This window comes from Etheostoma cragini, chromosome 8 (assembly GCF_013103735.1).
Source record: "Etheostoma cragini isolate CJK2018 chromosome 8, CSU_Ecrag_1.0, whole genome shotgun sequence".
NCBI lineage: Eukaryota > Metazoa > Chordata > Actinopteri > Perciformes > Percidae > Etheostoma > Etheostoma cragini.
Window position 1 is genome coordinate 17,404,731 of NC_048414.1, and position 19,165 is coordinate 17,423,895.

The 19,165-nt window shown below is 40.9% G+C and overlaps 2 protein-coding genes across 4 annotated transcripts in view; both read left to right on the plus strand.

The window, feature by feature from the left end:
* Nucleotides 1-5,672, plus strand: part of nup93 (nucleoporin 93) — a 30,665-nt gene extending 24,993 nt beyond the window's left edge. For all 3 annotated transcript variants that reach the window (XM_034878052.1, XM_034878053.1, XM_034878054.1), the window contains 10 exons: nucleotides 736-927; nucleotides 1,019-1,145; nucleotides 1,388-1,460; nucleotides 2,308-2,352; nucleotides 3,788-3,904; nucleotides 4,032-4,150; nucleotides 4,231-4,348; nucleotides 4,499-4,582; nucleotides 4,689-4,817; nucleotides 5,301-5,672. In XM_034878052.1, the coding sequence (XP_034733943.1) occupies nucleotides 736-927; nucleotides 1,019-1,145; nucleotides 1,388-1,460; nucleotides 2,308-2,352; nucleotides 3,788-3,904; nucleotides 4,032-4,150; nucleotides 4,231-4,348; nucleotides 4,499-4,582; nucleotides 4,689-4,817; nucleotides 5,301-5,411 (1,115 nt within the window). In that variant the 3' untranslated portion in view covers nucleotides 5,412-5,672. The remainder of the gene's footprint in view (nucleotides 1-735; nucleotides 928-1,018; nucleotides 1,146-1,387; nucleotides 1,461-2,307; nucleotides 2,353-3,787; nucleotides 3,905-4,031; nucleotides 4,151-4,230; nucleotides 4,349-4,498; nucleotides 4,583-4,688; nucleotides 4,818-5,300) is intronic.
* Nucleotides 5,673-9,648: 3,976 nt separating this feature from the next.
* On the plus strand, nucleotides 9,649-18,649 carry zpd (zona pellucida glycoprotein d). The gene is made up of 12 exons (XM_034879087.1): nucleotides 9,649-9,658; nucleotides 9,767-9,874; nucleotides 9,955-10,062; nucleotides 10,901-11,109; nucleotides 11,223-11,380; nucleotides 12,954-13,068; nucleotides 13,145-13,272; nucleotides 13,381-13,564; nucleotides 14,140-14,245; nucleotides 14,384-15,272; nucleotides 16,320-18,248; nucleotides 18,435-18,649. The coding sequence occupies exons 1-10, from the start codon at nucleotides 9,649-9,651 to the stop codon at nucleotides 14,503-14,505; spliced, it is 1,248 nt and encodes a 415-aa protein (XP_034734978.1). The 3' UTR covers nucleotides 14,506-15,272; nucleotides 16,320-18,248; nucleotides 18,435-18,649.
* The last annotated feature ends 516 nt before the right edge of the window (nucleotides 18,650-19,165 follow it).

Below are 19,165 nucleotides of genomic sequence, written 5' to 3' on the forward strand. Positions count from 1 at the left end.
GGCATCCATTTCGGCGTCTCGCGCTCCCCATCCACTCAAAACGTAATATTACTACTCTTTGGCCGGCTCGCGAGCCCAAACAAGTGTGTGAGGCGTGCCTGTTTTGTTTCCGGTCTAGCTAGATCTGGTGTGGTGTTGTAGTTTTTCTAATGTTAGTAGTTGTTGCAACAGCATGTGAAAAAAAACTCAACGCAAAGTTTGCTAGGCCAAAAAGAATGTTGATCTCGCGATAAAAATGTCGACGCTGTTAATAACAAGTTTAACTGACAGCACTATTAAAAACCTGTTGCTGATCTTTTTGTGAACAGCATTCATTTGTGTATAAAATGTATAAAACAAAGAGGAGTCGAGAAAGGCCACATCCTTGGGGGGAGCCAGTAGAGGATTAAAGATAAAACACCATTAACTTTAACCATTGGGGATCTGGAGGTTAAAAGCGAGCCAGGCTATAAGCCCCGGGTTAATGTTGTGTATCTTTAAAAGTCTTTCAGCTAAAATGTGGGGCTGAATACAGGTAAAAGCCGATAAAAAATCAATCAATTGTGTCGCTAGCTAAATGCTGTTAAAATATGTAAGTGACTGGTAGATTTGCTTTACTCACCAGCCCAAAAAAACATTCTTATAAATTTAGTGGCTGGTCAAATTTGAACATCGCTAGCCATTTGGCTGGTGGGCCAAATGTTGAACCTTGGGTCATCCAAACCAACTCCCTCTCTCTCATCTTTTTTCCAACAGGAGAGTCCCATTTCTCTGCGAGCCAGCAGCCCTTCCTGTATTTCCAGGTGTTGTTCCTGACAGCTCAGTTTGAGGCAGCGGTTGCTTTCTTGTTTCGCGTAGAGAGACTTCGGAGTCATGCTGTGCACGTGGCCTTGGTCCTCTACGAGCTGGGGCTGTTGCTGAAGTCGTCTGGCCAAAGCGCTCAGCTGTGTGAGTTCAATCACCTTTGTTCTATAGGATGGTACTGACACTCAAGAAAGACATTTTAGTTATACAAAATGTGTTCACCTGTTCTCTGTAGTGAGCCAGGAGCCCGGTGACCCTCCCATGGTACGCCGCCTCAACTTCATCCGTCTGCTCATGCTCTACACTCGCAAGTTTGAGTCTACTGATCCACGGGAAGCCCTGCAGTACTTCTACTTCTTACGGTAAGTAATCCTACACTCGCAGTCCAATTCATCTTCTGACTCTCTTTCTTTCTCTCTCTCTCTTTCTCTCTCTCTCTCTCTCTCTCTCTCTGTCTATATATATATATATATATATATATATATATACACACACACATGCGCGCGCACACACACATTTTGTAAAGGGAGAGAAGGATGTGTGACACAAGTGATTTTGACGACAATGCCTGTTTCTAATTCCTACTGTTTGTGTTGTTCTGCAGCAATGAGAAAGACAGCCAGGGAGAAAACATGTTCATGCGTTGTGTCAGTGAACTTGTTATTGAGAGTCGGGAGGTGAGTGCCCCACATTTACACAGAGTCCCTCTGGAAACAATGCCTATACAGTTGTTCCATGCCTTTTACATAGTAAATGCAGCCACAGCTAATACCATGTGCTCACTAGCTGACGGGGCAGCTGATCTGGCCGTCCAAGATGAGGATTTAGAATCGGCATGTCACTAGATCCCTTATGGAGTTCTGTTTCTTTAAAGATGCTCTAAGCGATGTCATGCGTTTTTGGGGCTACAACATTAAAGCAAACATCTCCTCACTATCCACTAGCTGCCTGTCCCCTGAACACACTGTATAAAAACGCTGTCTCTGTAGACGGCAACAAAAACAAACTGCGCCAACCTGCACCATGAATCATAAACAGTGTTTGAGCCAATAACCAACCAGAAGGATTTTGGTTATGGGGTTGGAGGGTATTGCGCGCGAAAGGGAGGGGGAGGGGGAGGGGACAGCATGAGGAGGATGGAGGGGCGAGCTAGCCTCCGTTTTGTTTGACAGTACTTCAACAAGTGACATCACCCAACATTGCTTAGAGCACCTTTAAGAGAGTCAGAGCATATCCATTTAATTGTTCTCCTTCATATCAGACATTCTGATTCTACCGTTAACTAAGTATTACTATAACTAAGTGTTGCATATTTAAATACTTAAACTAAATCTGTTAAATGTAGCTAAAGAATTGTGTAAAAATTGTATGTGGCTTTTAATTTTTAGACTTTGTTTACATCCACTTCAAGAAGGGTTTATTTCAGGGCTGTTGTACATAGTGTACTTGTTTCTCTGGGATTACATTGTATACTTGACATGTTTTTGATAAGGCATATCTGACTCTTTTTTTTATTTTTTACAGTTTGACATGCTGTTGGGGAGATTAGAGAAGGATGGAAGTAGAAAGGTAGGAAGAATGTGTCTTTGATCATTCCCTCGTCTCTTCGGTGGTAGTTGTTTCTATTACTGTACATGTCTTTGCCTCTCACCTGCTCTCTCGTCCTCTTTCTGTGCTTCACAATGTTCTTCTGTTACTCTGGGTCCTCGCTCTGCGGAGGAGGTTTCAGTCAGTCCGACAGACGGCAACCCCCCTTTTCTTTAACACGTCTTCTATGTGTTTTGAAACTCTCTATTTAGCAGCACTTTGTTGCAATGTCATGGATCAAAAAGCGCTCCACAATGCTTTATTGTAGCCTTCACTTCCAAAGTCACATTGCTGTATGTTTCATTCCACCCACAAGACACACTGGGGTACCTATTTTGTCAGTGTTGTGAATCTGACTAATCCAGGGTTGTACTGCAGTATATTTCCTAATGCCATGTTAAATTAATATTGCAGCGGTGGTTGCACATACATAGAATTTTTTGGAGGAACGGTCTTTTAAAGTACTATATGTTTGGAAGATTGCCAGCACTACAGAATTTGAGTTTTATGAAGGCATCTCTGACTTCTTTTATTCAGCACAGCACAGTCGAAGGAATGTTAACAGAACAATTTTCTGGTCATCTTGCTCAGACCTGAAACATCTAAGACTTTACTGGAAAAGTCCAGCCCAATTTTCCAGTTTGTCTTCTGGTTAAATGTGGTAACGTTGCACAAAGATCAACTAGCAATCACAGTTTAGTCAGAGTCAGTGTCTTGAAAAAGAAAAAGAAAGTCTTTGTGCTGCGAAGTTGTTGCGGTAGGAATCTGATTTAAAAAAACTAATTTGTAGTGATTTTGTAGTGTTGGACAGACTGTAAGTTTGGCGTTTATAATTGCTAAAGTGTCTAGGCTGCATAGTGCATAGGCTTTTTTTACGCGTTATTGGAGAATCACCTGATAAGAGAAATCTTTTTACTCTTTACAATACATCTCTCATCACGCGCGAGAGCCAGCCCTTAAAGATTTTTGATTAAAGAATTTAAAGAAGCCATTGTGGTGCAGCTACTGTATGTCAGATTAAATGTAGCACTGGTACATGCTTTTTGTTAGATATAAAAATGGTGTTGCTTGTAAAATATTTTCTCCTAGAATGTATCCAGTACTGTGAGTTCAATTGGCTTTCATAAGAAGCTGCAGTATGAATATAATTTTCTGACATGGACTAACCCGCATTCTCCATTCTGCTAACAGGCTCCCATTACACTCTTTCGAGAGAAAAAAGCACAAAGCAGTCCCACGTGTGCAATGCTATAGATATTCATGGATCAGATGTCTGGATTTTGTTTCTTTACCTAATTAGGACTTTTATTTGATCTCATGTTTGGTTGCCAGAATTTAAGAAGGATAGTTACCCTCTGCTCTACCGTCAAAACTGTAGTATTCTCAGTCTCACCCTGATCTCCTCTCCTCCCTCTAGCCTGGAGTCATAGATAAGTTCGCCGGGGACACCAGAGCTATCATTAGTAAAGTGGCTCTAGAGGCCGAGAACAAGGGCTTGTTTGAGGAGGCGGTCAAACTCTACGAGCTGGCCAAGGTGAGCAGATCTTTCCTCTGCGGCCTCTGCATCCACATACACCACTTGGGTTTCTGCAAATTTGCGGTCATTTCCAGCTGTTGGTTTAGAGTCCTCTCACTGTTTCTCTCTATTTGTCTCTGTGTAGAATCCAGATAAGGTGCTAGAGTTGATGAACAGGCTGTTGAGTCCAGTCATTGCTCAGGTCAGCGCTCCTCAGTCCAACAAGGAGAGGCTAAAGAACACTGCAGTGGCTATTGCTGAGAGGTACGCGCACACACACACACACACACACAATCTAATTAAGCGCATCATAAAAACTAAATAATTTCCTCTTTCTACTGCAGGTATCGTTCTCAGGGCGTATCCGGAGACAAGTCCGTTGATAGCACTTTCTACCTGCTGTTAGACCTGACAACGTTCTTTGATGAGTACCACACAGGTCACGTTGACAGAGCCTACGATGTGAGTGCAACCCAACAGTTCCAATAAAGTAACATTTTTTCACACACCTAGTCTGTGACACCACAATTTTCTGTGTTGGTGTGTTAATATCGCGTTGACTATGTGAAGCTCCTCTGTTAATGTCGTCCCTTCTCTGTGTGTCCCTGTCAGGTGATGGAGCGTTTAAAGCTCCTTCCGCTCAGCCAGGAGAGTGTGGAGGAGAGAGTGGCTGCTTTCAGGAACTTCAGTGATGAGGTGAGATCAAGATCTGCACACTCAAAAGGGACTTTCAGACTTTCTCACAATACACCACACAGCATTATTCTTTGACTCTTTCTAAAAGTGTCCTCTGTGTCCCCAGGTGCGCCACAACCTGTCTGAAGTGCTGTTGGCCACCATGAACATCCTGTTCACTCAGCACAAACGCCTAAAGGGGGTGCAAGCAGGCACGCCAGGACGACCACAGAGGACCATAGAGGACAGAGACATGGTGAGAAGACAGACTTTGATAGAGCAGAGGGACAACCTGAAACAGCTGAACCAGACAAAGAGTCAATTAGGGCAAGATAGATAGATACTGTATTTGCAAGACCCATACCAGTAGTTTCAACCGAATCCCAAAATAACCCCAAACCCCGGCATAAACACATACTGGCATAAGCAGAAATTAAACTAAAATATAAGTATGTCATTGCTAAATGTAGGAAATATGTAATGTGGAACTGTAATTTAAAACCTCAAATAAATTTTTGGCCATTTTTATGATTTAATGCAGTTTCTTGTTACTAATATGCTGAGAGAGAGAGAGAGAGAGAGAGAGATATATATATATAACACACACACACACACACACATAATGCACATGTATGATAATCAGTAGTATAAGTAAGTCTGAAAAGATGTGCAGAAATAGTGGCATTAAGTTAACACTCTACATGCTGCCACCTTCTTCTTCTTCTACCTCTACCAACAGCAACTGCGCAGCCAGGCCAGAGCCCTGATCACCTTTGCTGGCATGATCCCCTACAACATGGCCGGGGACACCAACGCAAGACTGGTGCAGATGGAATTACTGATGAACTGAGCGCACACACACACACACACACACACACACACACCCTACCTTTATGGCTTTTGCAGACATTGTCATGTTCACACACGCGCACTTGTCTACCATTTTACTTTGTATAGAATACTACATTCATCATTATGGTAACAGGTACATCCTTGTTTCACCCATCTGAGTTCCCCGCATTGGCTGGTCTTTTTGTTCTGTTCTCGTTTTTTCAGTTTTGTCATTTCATATTTGTATCTTTGATGATTTGGAATAAAAAAAATAAGTTTACTTTTTGTTGTCTTTTTTTATTTCAAACCACTAAATGTTTATTGCATCTTTTTTTTCTTTCATTTTGCCTGTCTTAAAACTAATTTTGCTGCAATTTTAAATTAATTGTTTGCTCGTAATTATTGCATGTGCAGAGCAGTCAAGTCTTTGATGTTCATGTAAGAGAGACAAAAGGCCAAAGGACAGCAGAACAGTTCTGCATCTACTATGGAACTTAAATCAATGTCTTGTAAATTTCCAATTCATATGCGTACATTGTGAATTGGACAGTTAAAATATCAAATTTACCCAGAATTTGTATTGCTGCTCCTCTACCATGTAGGGTGATGGATGTCCTGAGTGAGATTCTTATACAACACCTCATAACATGGTGCACAAATTTACAGATTGAAAGAAAACATAGTCCTCCATAATGTCTATCCTAATTTGTGCACTTTGTTTTATTATTATGTACAAATGATAACCAAAATGATAATCAAACAAACTTTAGGTGTCACAATAGTACAGTTGTTTTGACAGAGAGATGTTATGATTTTGTGTTTGAGCCATTAAAAGAGAAGCTGCAGGTACTTGGACACTAAGAAAAGGCATCTTGTTGGAACATTGAGGTCAATGTGTGTAAACCTCAAACTCTTAAACATCAACCTCTTTCGCCCATCTATCCACAGAGTGAAGGAAATTAAGAATAGTCAGTTTGAGTTCAGTTCCCTCTGGTTTAACATGAGAAAGTCACTGTCTACAAGTCCCGGTTTTGAGCATGGATGTTGCCATGTTTCCACAGGCTGTAGTACAGACCCGTCCTGTCCCCCGGCAGATGGTTGGTTGGCTTGAAGTCGACTGCGGGACTGGAGGGATATTTATCTCGGCCTCTATCAGAGTAATAATGTCTGTGGTAGCGAATGGAAGAGACATTCCTCTTGATCAATGATAAGGTTTCACAATATTTTACTATATGAACAAGTTTGTGGTGCAAGATTTATGTATTATTTAAGAAAGTCAATTTATTGCTTGGTTGTCTCAGTTTTGGCATGTGTTTTTCTGTTAAGAATAATGTGAAAGGAATTGTGAAGAATGTTTACATTTGCTCTTATTTGAAGTTTGCTCGATGTCATGGTCCTGGTTCACTGTTCATTAATTGGTCTCAAATGTCATTTAAACTTTAAACGGTTTTATCTTGAACTGTAATTTCTCAAAGTATAATGTTTAAATGTAGCATGGCTACCAGCATACTATCCCACAGGGAGACACCCTAGCAACCATCTGAAAGAAAACCCATAGTAACCATTTAACATCACCTTTGGAATCTACAAACACATCCAAGAAAGTATCCAGCAAAAGCCTACCAATACATTTAGCAGCAAAAACTGGTGTTAGCTGAGGTTTGCAAGCCACCAAGCACATGCCAGTCCTTAGAAACAATCACCCTTCACCCCCTCTGTCCTTCAGTCTGGCCTGAGAGAACACAGATGGAGACTCATTCTGTCTTGGATGCTCCAGATAACTCTACCAGAGATATTGAGTTCAGCCATATCCACAGATAACGCAGAGCCAAGTACTATGGGATCCATGCTGTTGTATTCATCCCAGTGCTCGGAACAGAGACTCACGCCTGCCCCTCAAACACTTAATAGTACGCCTGTCACTCTGCAAGCCCCCTGGCATGCACATTACATCAGAGTAGCTATCCTCAACTAAAATCGGATGCCAATTAGCCAGTCACAAAGGGGTAATCTGCGGCAGACACTCACCATACACAAGTTCCTCTTCCTGTGTTTTTTTGTACAACCTGCCTTGTCTATTTGTGTGTTTAATACATCCAGCTGCAGAAGACCTGCCTCTCAGGTGTGTGTGCCGCAGCTGGTGTTGTGAATCAGGCCGATGACAGACACCTCCTATAACCCGGCTATTTCACAACACCAGGGTGGCACTGCACCACTGCCGACGAGACCAAGGAACGCTACGTGATGCTGCTGTGCCGAGGGATATGATGCAGGGGCTGCCATTTTTTTCACTTAATGATTTGGGCTCAGGTATCAGAACCAAAAATGTATACTGAATAAAGTAATGTGAAGATCAATTCTTCCCATTAGGACATAACCAAGCTACATGCAGGTGCAAACGATGACATATATTTTATACCCTTCCTTCCAGATGTGTCAAATCTTTCTTACCCCTTTGCTCTCTTAATAAATAACATTAGCTTTCTTTGAAATTGTTCTGTCGCTGTTTGGGTCCAAATTATGCGTGCAGTTGAGGTTGTAGCAGCTCAATAAAATAATAATTTACAGCTTGTTTCAGTTTTATGGAAAGAAAAACAAGGTAAAAAAAACTGAAACGTGTCAGTCACATAACATTGACCGTGTACTATCGAGGCTTTTGTGTTATGACTTAGGTTTCGATGGAGCGATTTAACTGTTTGATTGGCTAATTAAATCCATTGGCAGACACTGAAATCTTGGGGTGTATGAATCATATGCTTTTATTGTGGCTATTGGCACGCTTCCTTAAACTGTATGTAGCCAGTTGTGGCCAATTTTTCCATCCTTTGTTGAAAACAACCCTGCCCATCTAAATGTTTGTAGACCTTTTTTTTTTTTTTTTCCATGAAGTCTACATCAGAAAAGGAGTGTATACAGCCATCACTACAACATACGTTATCCAACTTTTAAGGCAGTCTAGTCTGCCACCAGATGGATGCTGCATACCAGAATAAAATGTTGATAAGAGGCACCATGACTGATGATGCAGCCTGCATCATCAATCTAGTGCCTCTCTTATCAACAACTTATTCTGGCTCTGATCTGTCCCATCAAAGACAGATGGCCTGCACTCAAAAAGTAGAGAGAGAGGCTTGCTTGATGATTTCTGAGAATATGAATTGCGGCCTGCGGGTGTGACCAGCTGGCACTGTAGGAAATACCGTGACCCACTTACGGCCTTCCCTTTAGACACTGCTGGGCCCCCCACTGTTTTGACCTGCTGACACAAAAAAATTATTTATATTCCTTCTCTACCAAAATCGTTTTCTAGCTCCCGTTAAATGTTTGTATGGTTTGCTTTAGTAAATATGATATCCAAAGGAAGTCATCTTAGAGATTTCCAAATCCAGTTAGGCATTGATTTGTAGTTTTTATTGCAGTAGCCATTTTAGCTTTTGATTGTAGTGCTATTTACTGTGGTGATGCGGTAACTTAAAGGGATAGCCAGGATATTTTAACAGTGAGGTATGAGGTAGGCTATTATACGTGGTCTTAATAGTAGGCCTAGATGACAGTCGACAGACCCTGGTTTGGAGAAGCAAGTGGGTCTTTGTGCTATTGTGTGACTTAAGTTTTTGAAAATTGTAGGGGCAAGGAACTAACTAATGCATCTGGTGGTCAAAGCCACCAGAGGTAAAGCTGTGAAAATATTCTTTCTACACTTGTTTTTAGGTGAGCTTTTTTTTGGTGGCTAAAATATGTTTAGCAGCGGCCCGTCCATATGAAGTAGGCCTACATGCTCAGCTTATGTGTCATTAGGCTACTCCTGTCTCCTCCAGACAGGGCTGTAGACCAGTGGTGTAGTCTATGTGATATGCAGGTATACACTCCAGGATACCCACTTAAAAATGCCCAGTGTCAACATACTTTCCATTACACTTTTGATTTATTTTAAATTGTCTTCTGTGTTTTACTTTCCTCATCTGGCTAAATAAATGTATTTCCACAGTAAACTGGTGCATAAAAGTGTATCTGAATACAGGAAATGAAGGCGTTGATGCTCAAAACTTCACCCAGGCCGTTTTTTATCGCGAGCACATAGTCACAGCGAGCACACGAGCGCCACAGCCAAAAGTGACCGGCGTTCATAATTGGAGGGCAGCAGGTGTTGAAAATGAAGGCAACTTAAGAGGAACGTCCCGTGTGACTAACAACATCGCATTTTAAAACAAGCGTCATATCTGGTCCTATCTCCGCAGAACGGTAGGCCTACAGCAATGATTCAAGGTGGGTGTTGATAAAGAGCATTATTGATAATTCATGTAAGCTGTGTTTGTGCGGCTGTTCTTCTTTGAACAGGCTAATGTAATAAGAAAAGTTTAGCTAGACGGTAAATAAACGTTTTAACACTTTACACAGTTAAAGTGGAAAATGTTCATTCTTCAAACCAGCTGAGCGTGGTCCTCCTGATTCTCCTCGGCTTCACGCGCCACCATGTCGAGGGTAAGGGTGTTATGTTGTATTAAAATTGTCAGAAGTGTTGCAGCTCGTCGAAGAATTATGCTAAGTCATTTCTTCTACAGGTATCTGCAGTGTGGAGCATTGCAATGACCCCACACGATGTGTTCTGTCTGAAGGCCAAAGAAGCTGCAAATGTACCAGTGGATATTATGCTGACCAATGTGACAAAAGTAGGAACATTTATACTCCGGCTTTACTTAATGATATGCTTTTATAATTCATTTTGCTTAAACTATTTGTCACAAAATGCTCTCAGTTATAGTCACCACGAAAAACTAAATTTTCCAGCAATTTCCTAAACGGGCACATGTCTCCAGATCTACAGTTTTTGAATCCCCCTTTTTTTTTTTTTTTTTTTTTTAGGCTACAGAAACATTAGCTCCTACATTTCCCATAATGCAGCCAACAGGCAGCATCATTTTGACCCTCTCTGCCTGGTAAATAAGCTGATAAATATCGTCAATGACATCATCAGTGTTATCTTTTTCCCTTCAGAGTCACAGGAGAATTACAATTGTTTTCACTTTACACAAATTAACAGTTTGAAATGTTTTTAACACATGTAGGCCTAGTTAAATTGCCTGCAAAATATGAACATTTGATTTGTCCATATGACTGAAACACAAATAAAATTAGTAAATTTGATGCATTTAGTATAGCTGTACATCCTTGACTTGCATGCTACCGGATGAGCGAGTTGCAAAAAAAAATGCTAACCCTCCATGCCTTTATACCATTACCCTCCTTTTTTAAAGGGATAGTTCAAATCTTTTGAAGTGGGAATGTAAGAGGTTTATCTTTAGATGTAAAACTTACAGTAGACGCTTTGGCACACCCCCAGTTTGGAGAAGCAGGCAGTAATACTACATGGAAGCTAAGAAATGTACTGCTGTAGACCGTGGCTGCACTGTTTACTGTGTACACGTAACAGTACGTGTCTTCCTGTGAATCTCAAGCAGTCACTTGTCTTACACACCCAACTAACTTTTTTTTTCTTCTTTTTTACAGATGCTAACATCAAAGTTATGTGTGGCAGAGACTACATGGCAATCAGAGCGACAGAAGATTTCTTTAACTATTACAACGTGCCGCTGGAGTCCTTGCACCTTCCCAACAAATCGTGTCGTGCTCAGAGAGTGGTCATGGACGGTGTGCCGTACTATATGTCCAGAATACCTAAAGACCAATATCTAACCTGCGGAGGCAAGCCGCTGGAGGTACAACTGGAGCATTATTTCAGTTAAATCCCATGCACTAATCTGTCCAGAGTGGATACATTGTTATCCCTGTCAGTATTTCAGTCTTTTCTTTTTTTTTTTCCTTCTTACAGAAAAACTTTACTCACGTCTTCTATTCGATGAGTCTATTGTCGGACCCTCAGGTTATTGGAAACATCATTAGAGATCCGGTTATTAAGATGGACTTCACATGCCTCGATCCATACCTCAGAAGAGTCAGCCTGACTTTCCCAGTCTTACCCTCTTCCAGGTAAGGAACGTTGATGAATTAAACATTTTAATAAATGTATTTTGATCCATCTTGGTTTATTTATTCTTAAAGTCCGCATCCACTTAAATGTTTTGTTTTTTTACAATACTGAATGCATCTTTGCAAGGTTTGTCACAAGAGGAAAGACTCATCAGAGTCTGGGACTGAGTAGTCTTGTATTGCTATTTATTCTTGGATAGGGGCTGATTGATAATGTAGTGGTGTTGCAACTCTTTCTCTCTCTCTCTCCTCTGTATTGCTCTGGATAGAGGGGAAATAACGCAGTGGCTTGTTTTTCTTTAAACCACTTAGAGTCGTCCGGGGCGACACGCAGCCCCGGACACACAACGGTGCACTTGCAGATAGTGGAAAGGGAACGTGCCAGTGGGACATCTGGTGTGTGAGAGATGGCTTTATGTCAGACTTTGTCCCAGCACTGTACACCAAGTAAGCCAGTCTACGTTCTGATTGATGCTGGGTTCAGACAGGACGCCGAAACTACAGTCTGCAAGCCGCCAGCCTCCTGTCTGAACCCAGCATGAGGCTCAAACATGTAGTCCTATGGCTGAACCTCTTTCTACATGAGGGAGAGGGTAGATGTGCTCCTAGTTATTACATATTTTTGTGGGAAAACCACATTAAACTAAATATTAGTATTGTTTACATACTTTAAAATGTGTCTGGAGGGGAGCCTTAAGCAATGCCTGGGAATTTTACCTGTCCTTTTGACTTTTTTAAATTTTTAATTTCCCCCCTTGTCAATGTGCATTAAAAGGCTAGAGGGAAATCACCTGTTCTTGTGCATGCTTCTGTGGTGAGATTCCCAAAATAATTTTGCACACATGCAACTCTTGAAGGGTTGTTCCAACCAGCGAGCCCCCTGACGGCCTCCTGAAACGGGACTTCACTGTTCACTGCAATCTGAACATCATTTAATAGATTGAAATTGTTTTCGTTGTTTCCGTTTTTTTTTTTGCTGCACCGCCTCTGCGTTGGAATGAGCTAAAAACATGAAACTTGGGGGAATAACTGGAAATGGTGTGCGTGGTCTTCTATAGAAGAAATATGAACCCAGTTGGCCAAATGGTGGCGGTGTAATTAAGGCTTCATAATGCAGACTTTTAAAGGACGTGCCCCCCCACACCTTATGTCCGATTTGACTTGAAATTTCTCGGACAGGTGCAGCTTAATGTGCTCTACAAAAAAATCTCAAGAATCATTAAGGTCAGCCTAGGATTTTTTTCCGCCATTTTGAATATTTTGAAAAACATTTTGGATTTCCTCCTACACCGTAGCTCTGATGGCCACAGCTTGCGGCTTTATTAGCAATTTTTATGTTCATCTGCTTTTCTCAAGTTGCCGTGAGCTGGACTGAGCTACATATTACACTGAAAATAAAATGAATGTTTTTGACAAATCAGTTGTAGGCATTTTAAAAGTGCACTGTAAAGTCCAATCTTTACAAAGCTTGCAGGATATGTTTTAGAACGGTGGCCCATATGTGTGAAAGTACTTTTAAAGTGGCTATATATATATATATATATATATTTTGTTCTTCTCTGTACGCACACAGTGAGATGGTGATGCGTGTAGATGAACTTGATGCCACGATACAGATGACGTTGTACACAGATGACTCATACTCTAACGCCTACAGCAGTGCCCCCACCATAGAACTTGGAGACAAGGTAGGCTCGTCATCCAGTTGAAGCACATTTTGGTGAAGCTTTTTGTATTATGTCAGCGACGGCTCTGTGTGTCCAGGTGTATGTGGAGGTGACGGTCACGGAGCCTGCAGATTTTTTCCTGCTGATGGTTAGTGGGTGTTGGGCCACACAGTCTCCTCAGCCGAACTCTACAGAGGGATATGTTCACACACTGCTTCGGCACGGGTCAGAACAGCTCTCAATATCAACAGTTCCTCTCACTTTTGTCATTTATCTATGTTTAACTATAAACTCTAATAACCCATTTCTATCTCTTAAATCTCTCTCATCCAGGTGTGTGGATGACAAGACTGTGTCCTTTTTCAAAGTGAGCGCAGAACAGTCTGGCCGGAACGGCGAAAGTTCCACCACTCGCTACAGCTTCAACATGTTTCGCTTCTTGGTGAAACCTCACGAGCTCTATCTGCACTGCACCGTTCAGCTGTGTGAGCCAGACGACCACAAGTCCTGCACCCCTGTGAGCTCATCTTACATGCTTAGTGGTCTTAACCCTTGTGCATTATTAGGGACCTTCTGTGTTTTTGTTTTTCTTTCCAGTTTTAGTAGTGCAACCTCCCCTCCTAATAGTCGATAAACTGTGTAGCCAAAATACAGGCATGAAGCCCTACAAGACAAGTTTTTAAGGACAAATATTTCTCAGTTAGAACCCATTCAAGATTAGTTTTGCTATTTTCCACCAAATTTAGCCTTTTTTTTTTTTTTTTTTTTTTTTTGCTCTATGGGGCAAATGAATGCTATTTTCCTGGTTTTCACTAGGGGCATTGATGCAGTATTACAGAGCACTGCAGTGCAGTCTAGCTCACCCAGTAAGAGTGTGCGCCTCATTTAGGTTGAGTCCTTTGCAGCTGACTGGTTTTGAGTCTGACCTGCTGCCCTTTGCTGCATGTCATCCCTATCTCTCACTTTTCCTGTCAATCCACTGTCTTCAAAAAAATCTTTAAAAGATGACCACAACCTATGGCATTTTTTACCTCTCAAATACTGTTAAATATTTACCTATCTTTGCTTTTTTTCTTTTTTTTTTCTTTATAGAACTGTAATTCGATCAGTAAGAGAGAAGTGGTGAAAGCCGACCCCACTCTGGGCCTTCTGTCTTATGGACCCATCAGGATAGAAATGCCAGACAGAAATCAATCCAGTAAGCTCTGTTTCTTTATTACTATTTGCTCTAGCTCTGCCCCTTCAAAATTGTCTTTGCTTTTCCTGTCGATCTCCATGTTAGCAGTTCTTTCCCACTGTGGATACCACCTTTTTGTCTGTGGTGTTTTTGTTTCAGATATACTGATGACGGTGGTGCTACCTGTAGCAGGTGTCTGGATTGTGGGCTTCTTCTTTATCATCCTCATCATTGTGGCCAAGGCAGGCAGCAGGAGACTTCCAAAAGTGGGGGAGCAATGACGACTCTAAACTTGAATAAAAATGTAAAAGGCGCCTAATCTTTTATTCTTGTCCTGATACATCATTCCCAATACAAGTGGAGAGATAGGGAAACTACATTTCCCATCAGTACATGATGTTCACAAACTTGTTGAGACATTCACATCAGAGCAGATGAATCATTAGTAAGTTGTACAAAAACATGCCATTACTGTTGACCACAATAGTAAGTTCATGTCTGGGAACATGTGCACGGTAACTAATACAAGCAACAGTAGGCTATGGCTGGCTGCAAATAAACACACATACTTGTATATCCTAGGCCTTATTTTTTTTAAACCTCTAGAAATCCTACTCGTATGGAAACATAGACAAACAAGTGTGATTATTTATATTTGGGTTAGGCTGGCCACATTTACACCATGATCCTTTATCTCCATAGACACTCAAATAAGTTTGTCTCTCACTTGCTAACGCACACGCACGTGCATGCGTCATAGAAACGTAATGACGATGGATCGAGGTACGGGTATATAAAGCTGTCACTCGTTCCAAACTTCCCTTTTGCATCTGAGTTTGACACGAGTTGACATACGCTGTTGCAAAAACCTGAACGCTGAAAAGCTGAACTTTTGAAAAACTTGTTTGTGGTTGATAACTGTGGACTATTGTCTTATTACTGTTACTGAAAAAGTTAACTGTGATAATGGCTTTAAGTCAGCTGCGAGCTCCTGCCTGGGAGGAACACCTGATTGGAGCTGCCGGTGTGTCCGACAACGACTATGACAGTAAGACAACGGATGATTTCAAGTTTTTCTTCTTCCAAATTCATTAATTTCTGTAAATCCCTTAAAGCTATTTCCAGTATGAAGTAATGTAATTTTATTGAGTTTAACGGTAACAAGCTAAAGAGCTAAATAGCATTTTTGTGAAAAATCGCGTTGCTAGCTACATTTGGTGAGAACAGCCAGTTAGCTACACGACATTTTCTGTGTAAAACCTTTTATTTCATGTTTGGAACATAAAAACAATTCCCGGGATAGGAGCAGAATGTATTAATCATTTAGTGATTTGCCAACCCTCATTTTTGTTTGAGTTGGTCATTTTTGTAAAATAATTTGGTCGTCGAAAGTTTACCAAACAAAATGGCGACCGGGCACATTTTTGAATAATGCCCAAAAATATTTTCTTGATCACCATGGAGACAGTGGAATGTTTTTAGGAGCATACGTCAGCAAGTTAGGGGTGCAGGAATCATAACTTATGTGTTAACAAAAACTTATGAAACAAACCAACCTGGCTAGGTACAGTGGCAGTTCTTCATTGAATTACACCCTGGCTGTATACACTGTGTGTGTGTGTGTGTGTGTGTGTGTGTGTGTGTATATATATATATATATATATATATATACACACACACACACAGGATGCATAGTATCTGGATCCAAGAAATAACTGGTCTTTAAAAATGAACACCTGCCTGCCTCTATAGGAATTTAACACAGGGGTGTGTATACTTATGCCTCCTGTTTTTTAAGGAAGAACATCTATTTATTTACAATATTTTATTCATTCACTAAGAAAATTAGTCTCCTTAAAGGTTGGATTTCCTAATGTTTTCTTAAATTAAGGCACTAAGATCCATTTCCAAAAGATGTTTTTTTTATTCCTATTTAATCAACTTTAACATGGGTGTGTAAACTTATACAAGCCACTGTGTCTTTGATTTGGCACACATCCTATTAGGCACAGGAATGTTTTTTTTTTGTATCATTCCTTTATGTAAATATATACAACAATCTATATGAATATGCATGCATCTATTTTTCCATCAGGTGGCTCCTCTCAGAATCCAGCTGGACTTGCTGAAGTGCTCCCCCAGCTGATCAGAGCCATCAACTTCCCTCGCTATATCGCTGATGATGTGGCACCTGAGGTCGAGGTTGAGGAAGGTGAGTATATCCCCCCACTTTTGTATGATGATGATGATGATGAGGAGGAGGATGGGAGTATTTTTCAGTATGAAGATGGTGAGATTGCTTCATTTGCGCTCTCCTCTGATGACGAGGATGAGGAAGAGGATGACGAGATGCTGGATGACTCCGGTTACGACAGCATGTCAGATGAGGATGACGACAACGTCAGACATCGCTTTCCTCTCATCCAGCTGCCGAGGCTGCTAGTGTTGCCTCCGGTTTCCCCTCGTCTTCCTCCTGGTCTTCCTGCTGGTGCTCCCCTCCAACTTCACCCATCTTATGGGATTCAGTTGCTGTTCCTCAGAGACTGATTGTCAGGCACCTTCTGGTACCTGTACAGAAATAGCAGCCTGTGGAATATCAGCAACTACTTGAGGATAAAACTGAGAGGGTTCTGTCTTTGTGGTCGTGGCAGCTTCCTGCCCGCACTCTCAGACATCACATGAGATGGACGCGAAACCTCATGGAGGGAATAGCTTGGAAGATTTGGCTCCCTGAATTCCTGGCCTCAGCTACTCCGCAAAAAGGAGCAGCTAAGAGAGCCGGACGCAGCTAAGTGAGAAGAGTCCGAGGAGGTTTTGGAAGTAGACCTCAGAGAGGCAGAATGCTCCGGAGACCCAGTTCCACCAGCGCCTGGCTAATGCTCCTCCACAAAGAGGACAAGCCTGTCGTCCTGTTCCCGCTGGTCTTCCTGCTGGTGCTCCGGTCATTCTTCTTTTTGGGGTTTGGTTGCTGTTCCTCAGAGACTGATTGTCAGGCACCTTCTGGTACCTGTTCAGAAATAACAGCCTGTGGAATATCAGCAACCCTCAGTGTTTCACATGAGGCTCCCACAATTCCTGGTCTCAGCTCCTCCTCAAAGAGGAGGCAGGCCTGAGGAAGAGAGCTGCAAGTAAGCTACTACTAAGAGGAAGTCCCATTATCACCTTTCTAATAATTCAGTAATTATCGAACTCACTCTTTTGTTTAATAATTGTTTACTTTTTGCTGAACCAGAGGTAAGACAATAACAATTTTCTCCTGCAGTTATTTTTATGTAATGATGTAGTTCTCTGATGTTGTAAATGGCTATATCTGATACATGGTAATATTTAAAACATCATTAACAAACGTATGCTGTTATGACTATCACCTTTTCAGTGATGATTTAGCTTACTGTTCTCACTATGTTCTTTGAGTATTTATTTACATACTATAGATAGCTGGAGCAGACTGAGGTAAGGCAATAATACATTTATTACTCACTTATTACTCTTACTATGTTGTACTTAGTTTTTTTTTATTAAGGTGTTTCTGACAGATGTATGATAATAATAACATTAATCTGCAAGTCTATCTTTAATATTTTAGTGATTATTTAATCATACTCATTCTGCTGTACTTTGAAAGACATTACTATAGTTAGCTGAACTGGACAGAGGTGAGGAAATAATAGTCTAAACAAATGTCTCATACATGTGTGTTATCATTTATTTAAGGAGTTAGTCGTTTTTTATAACTCCTCACTCTGTTTCACTTTATGTTTAGAAGACTATCCGACAGATAAATGGTTATTATTAACATTGTAAAAGCTCTCATACAGGTCGTATTATCACTTATTCAAACATTTATTTATCTTACTTTGTTGTACTTTTAAATATTTTTTTCCTGCAGAAGATCACCTGTTTCCTTGACGACAAGAGTCCTCTCGACCAGATGAGAAGCGTGGCTGACAAGAAGACAAGTTGGAGAGCGACGGACAACTTTGTTTTAGGCAACACACTTGCAGAGACGACTAAAGTAGCAAAGGTGACATGGAGGGGCTGTAAGCTGTACTATAGTTACAGCCTGCGTACTCTTCTAAATATGTGACAATACAGATAAAGGTTTATTTAAGGATGGAGTCTGCAGGAGAAATGTGGTAACACCTCATGATGTCTCATTTCAGAGGAAATGTAGTGTGCAAAAACATTTGAATTGTTTGTGTTTTTATAGGACAATCCGGGGCCATGTGTGAGTGGATGTGGACCAGCTGATCATCCCAGGACTATGTGTAGCAGCACATCAGACCCCCTAGTGAACTACTGTCAGCAGCCTCCTGGGTCAGCCCAGACTAGCCTTCCTACACAGCCTACTGGACACTATTTTATGTTTTTACCGTTTGACTGGTTTGGTGTTGAATTCAATAAAAGAGAACATCAGTCATCTGACATGACTATGTGTTATGTGACTCTTTACAGTGGTCTAGATATTTGTAAAAATACTCAGCTACAGTATGTCACCGGGGTTCTGTTTCAATGAACATGGTTATTCAGGAGATGACTAAAATCCAGTTCATTTTCCACATTTGAACACCTACATATATGATAGGTTTAAGGCATCATCCAATCCAAGGTATACAAAGCTTAAATATGAACTATACAAGAACAATTAAAGACAATATTACAAGTGATAGTGGTATGATTTATGGCAATGGACTAGGTCAACAATGTATATGATTTGTAATGGATATAAACAATTTTTTTACAGTCATGATTAGTAATCTGTGTGTATATAATATAAAAAGCAATCATCTTTAGTGTATACTAGTAGGGTAACCTAATAGAAATATAGGATATAATGCAGTTAAACAGTATAATAGTATAACATAGTTTCAGTACAGTATAATGTTGAATGGGATATAAGATGTGTTTAAAGGTAAAATGTAAGAATATGTGTTGTTGAAT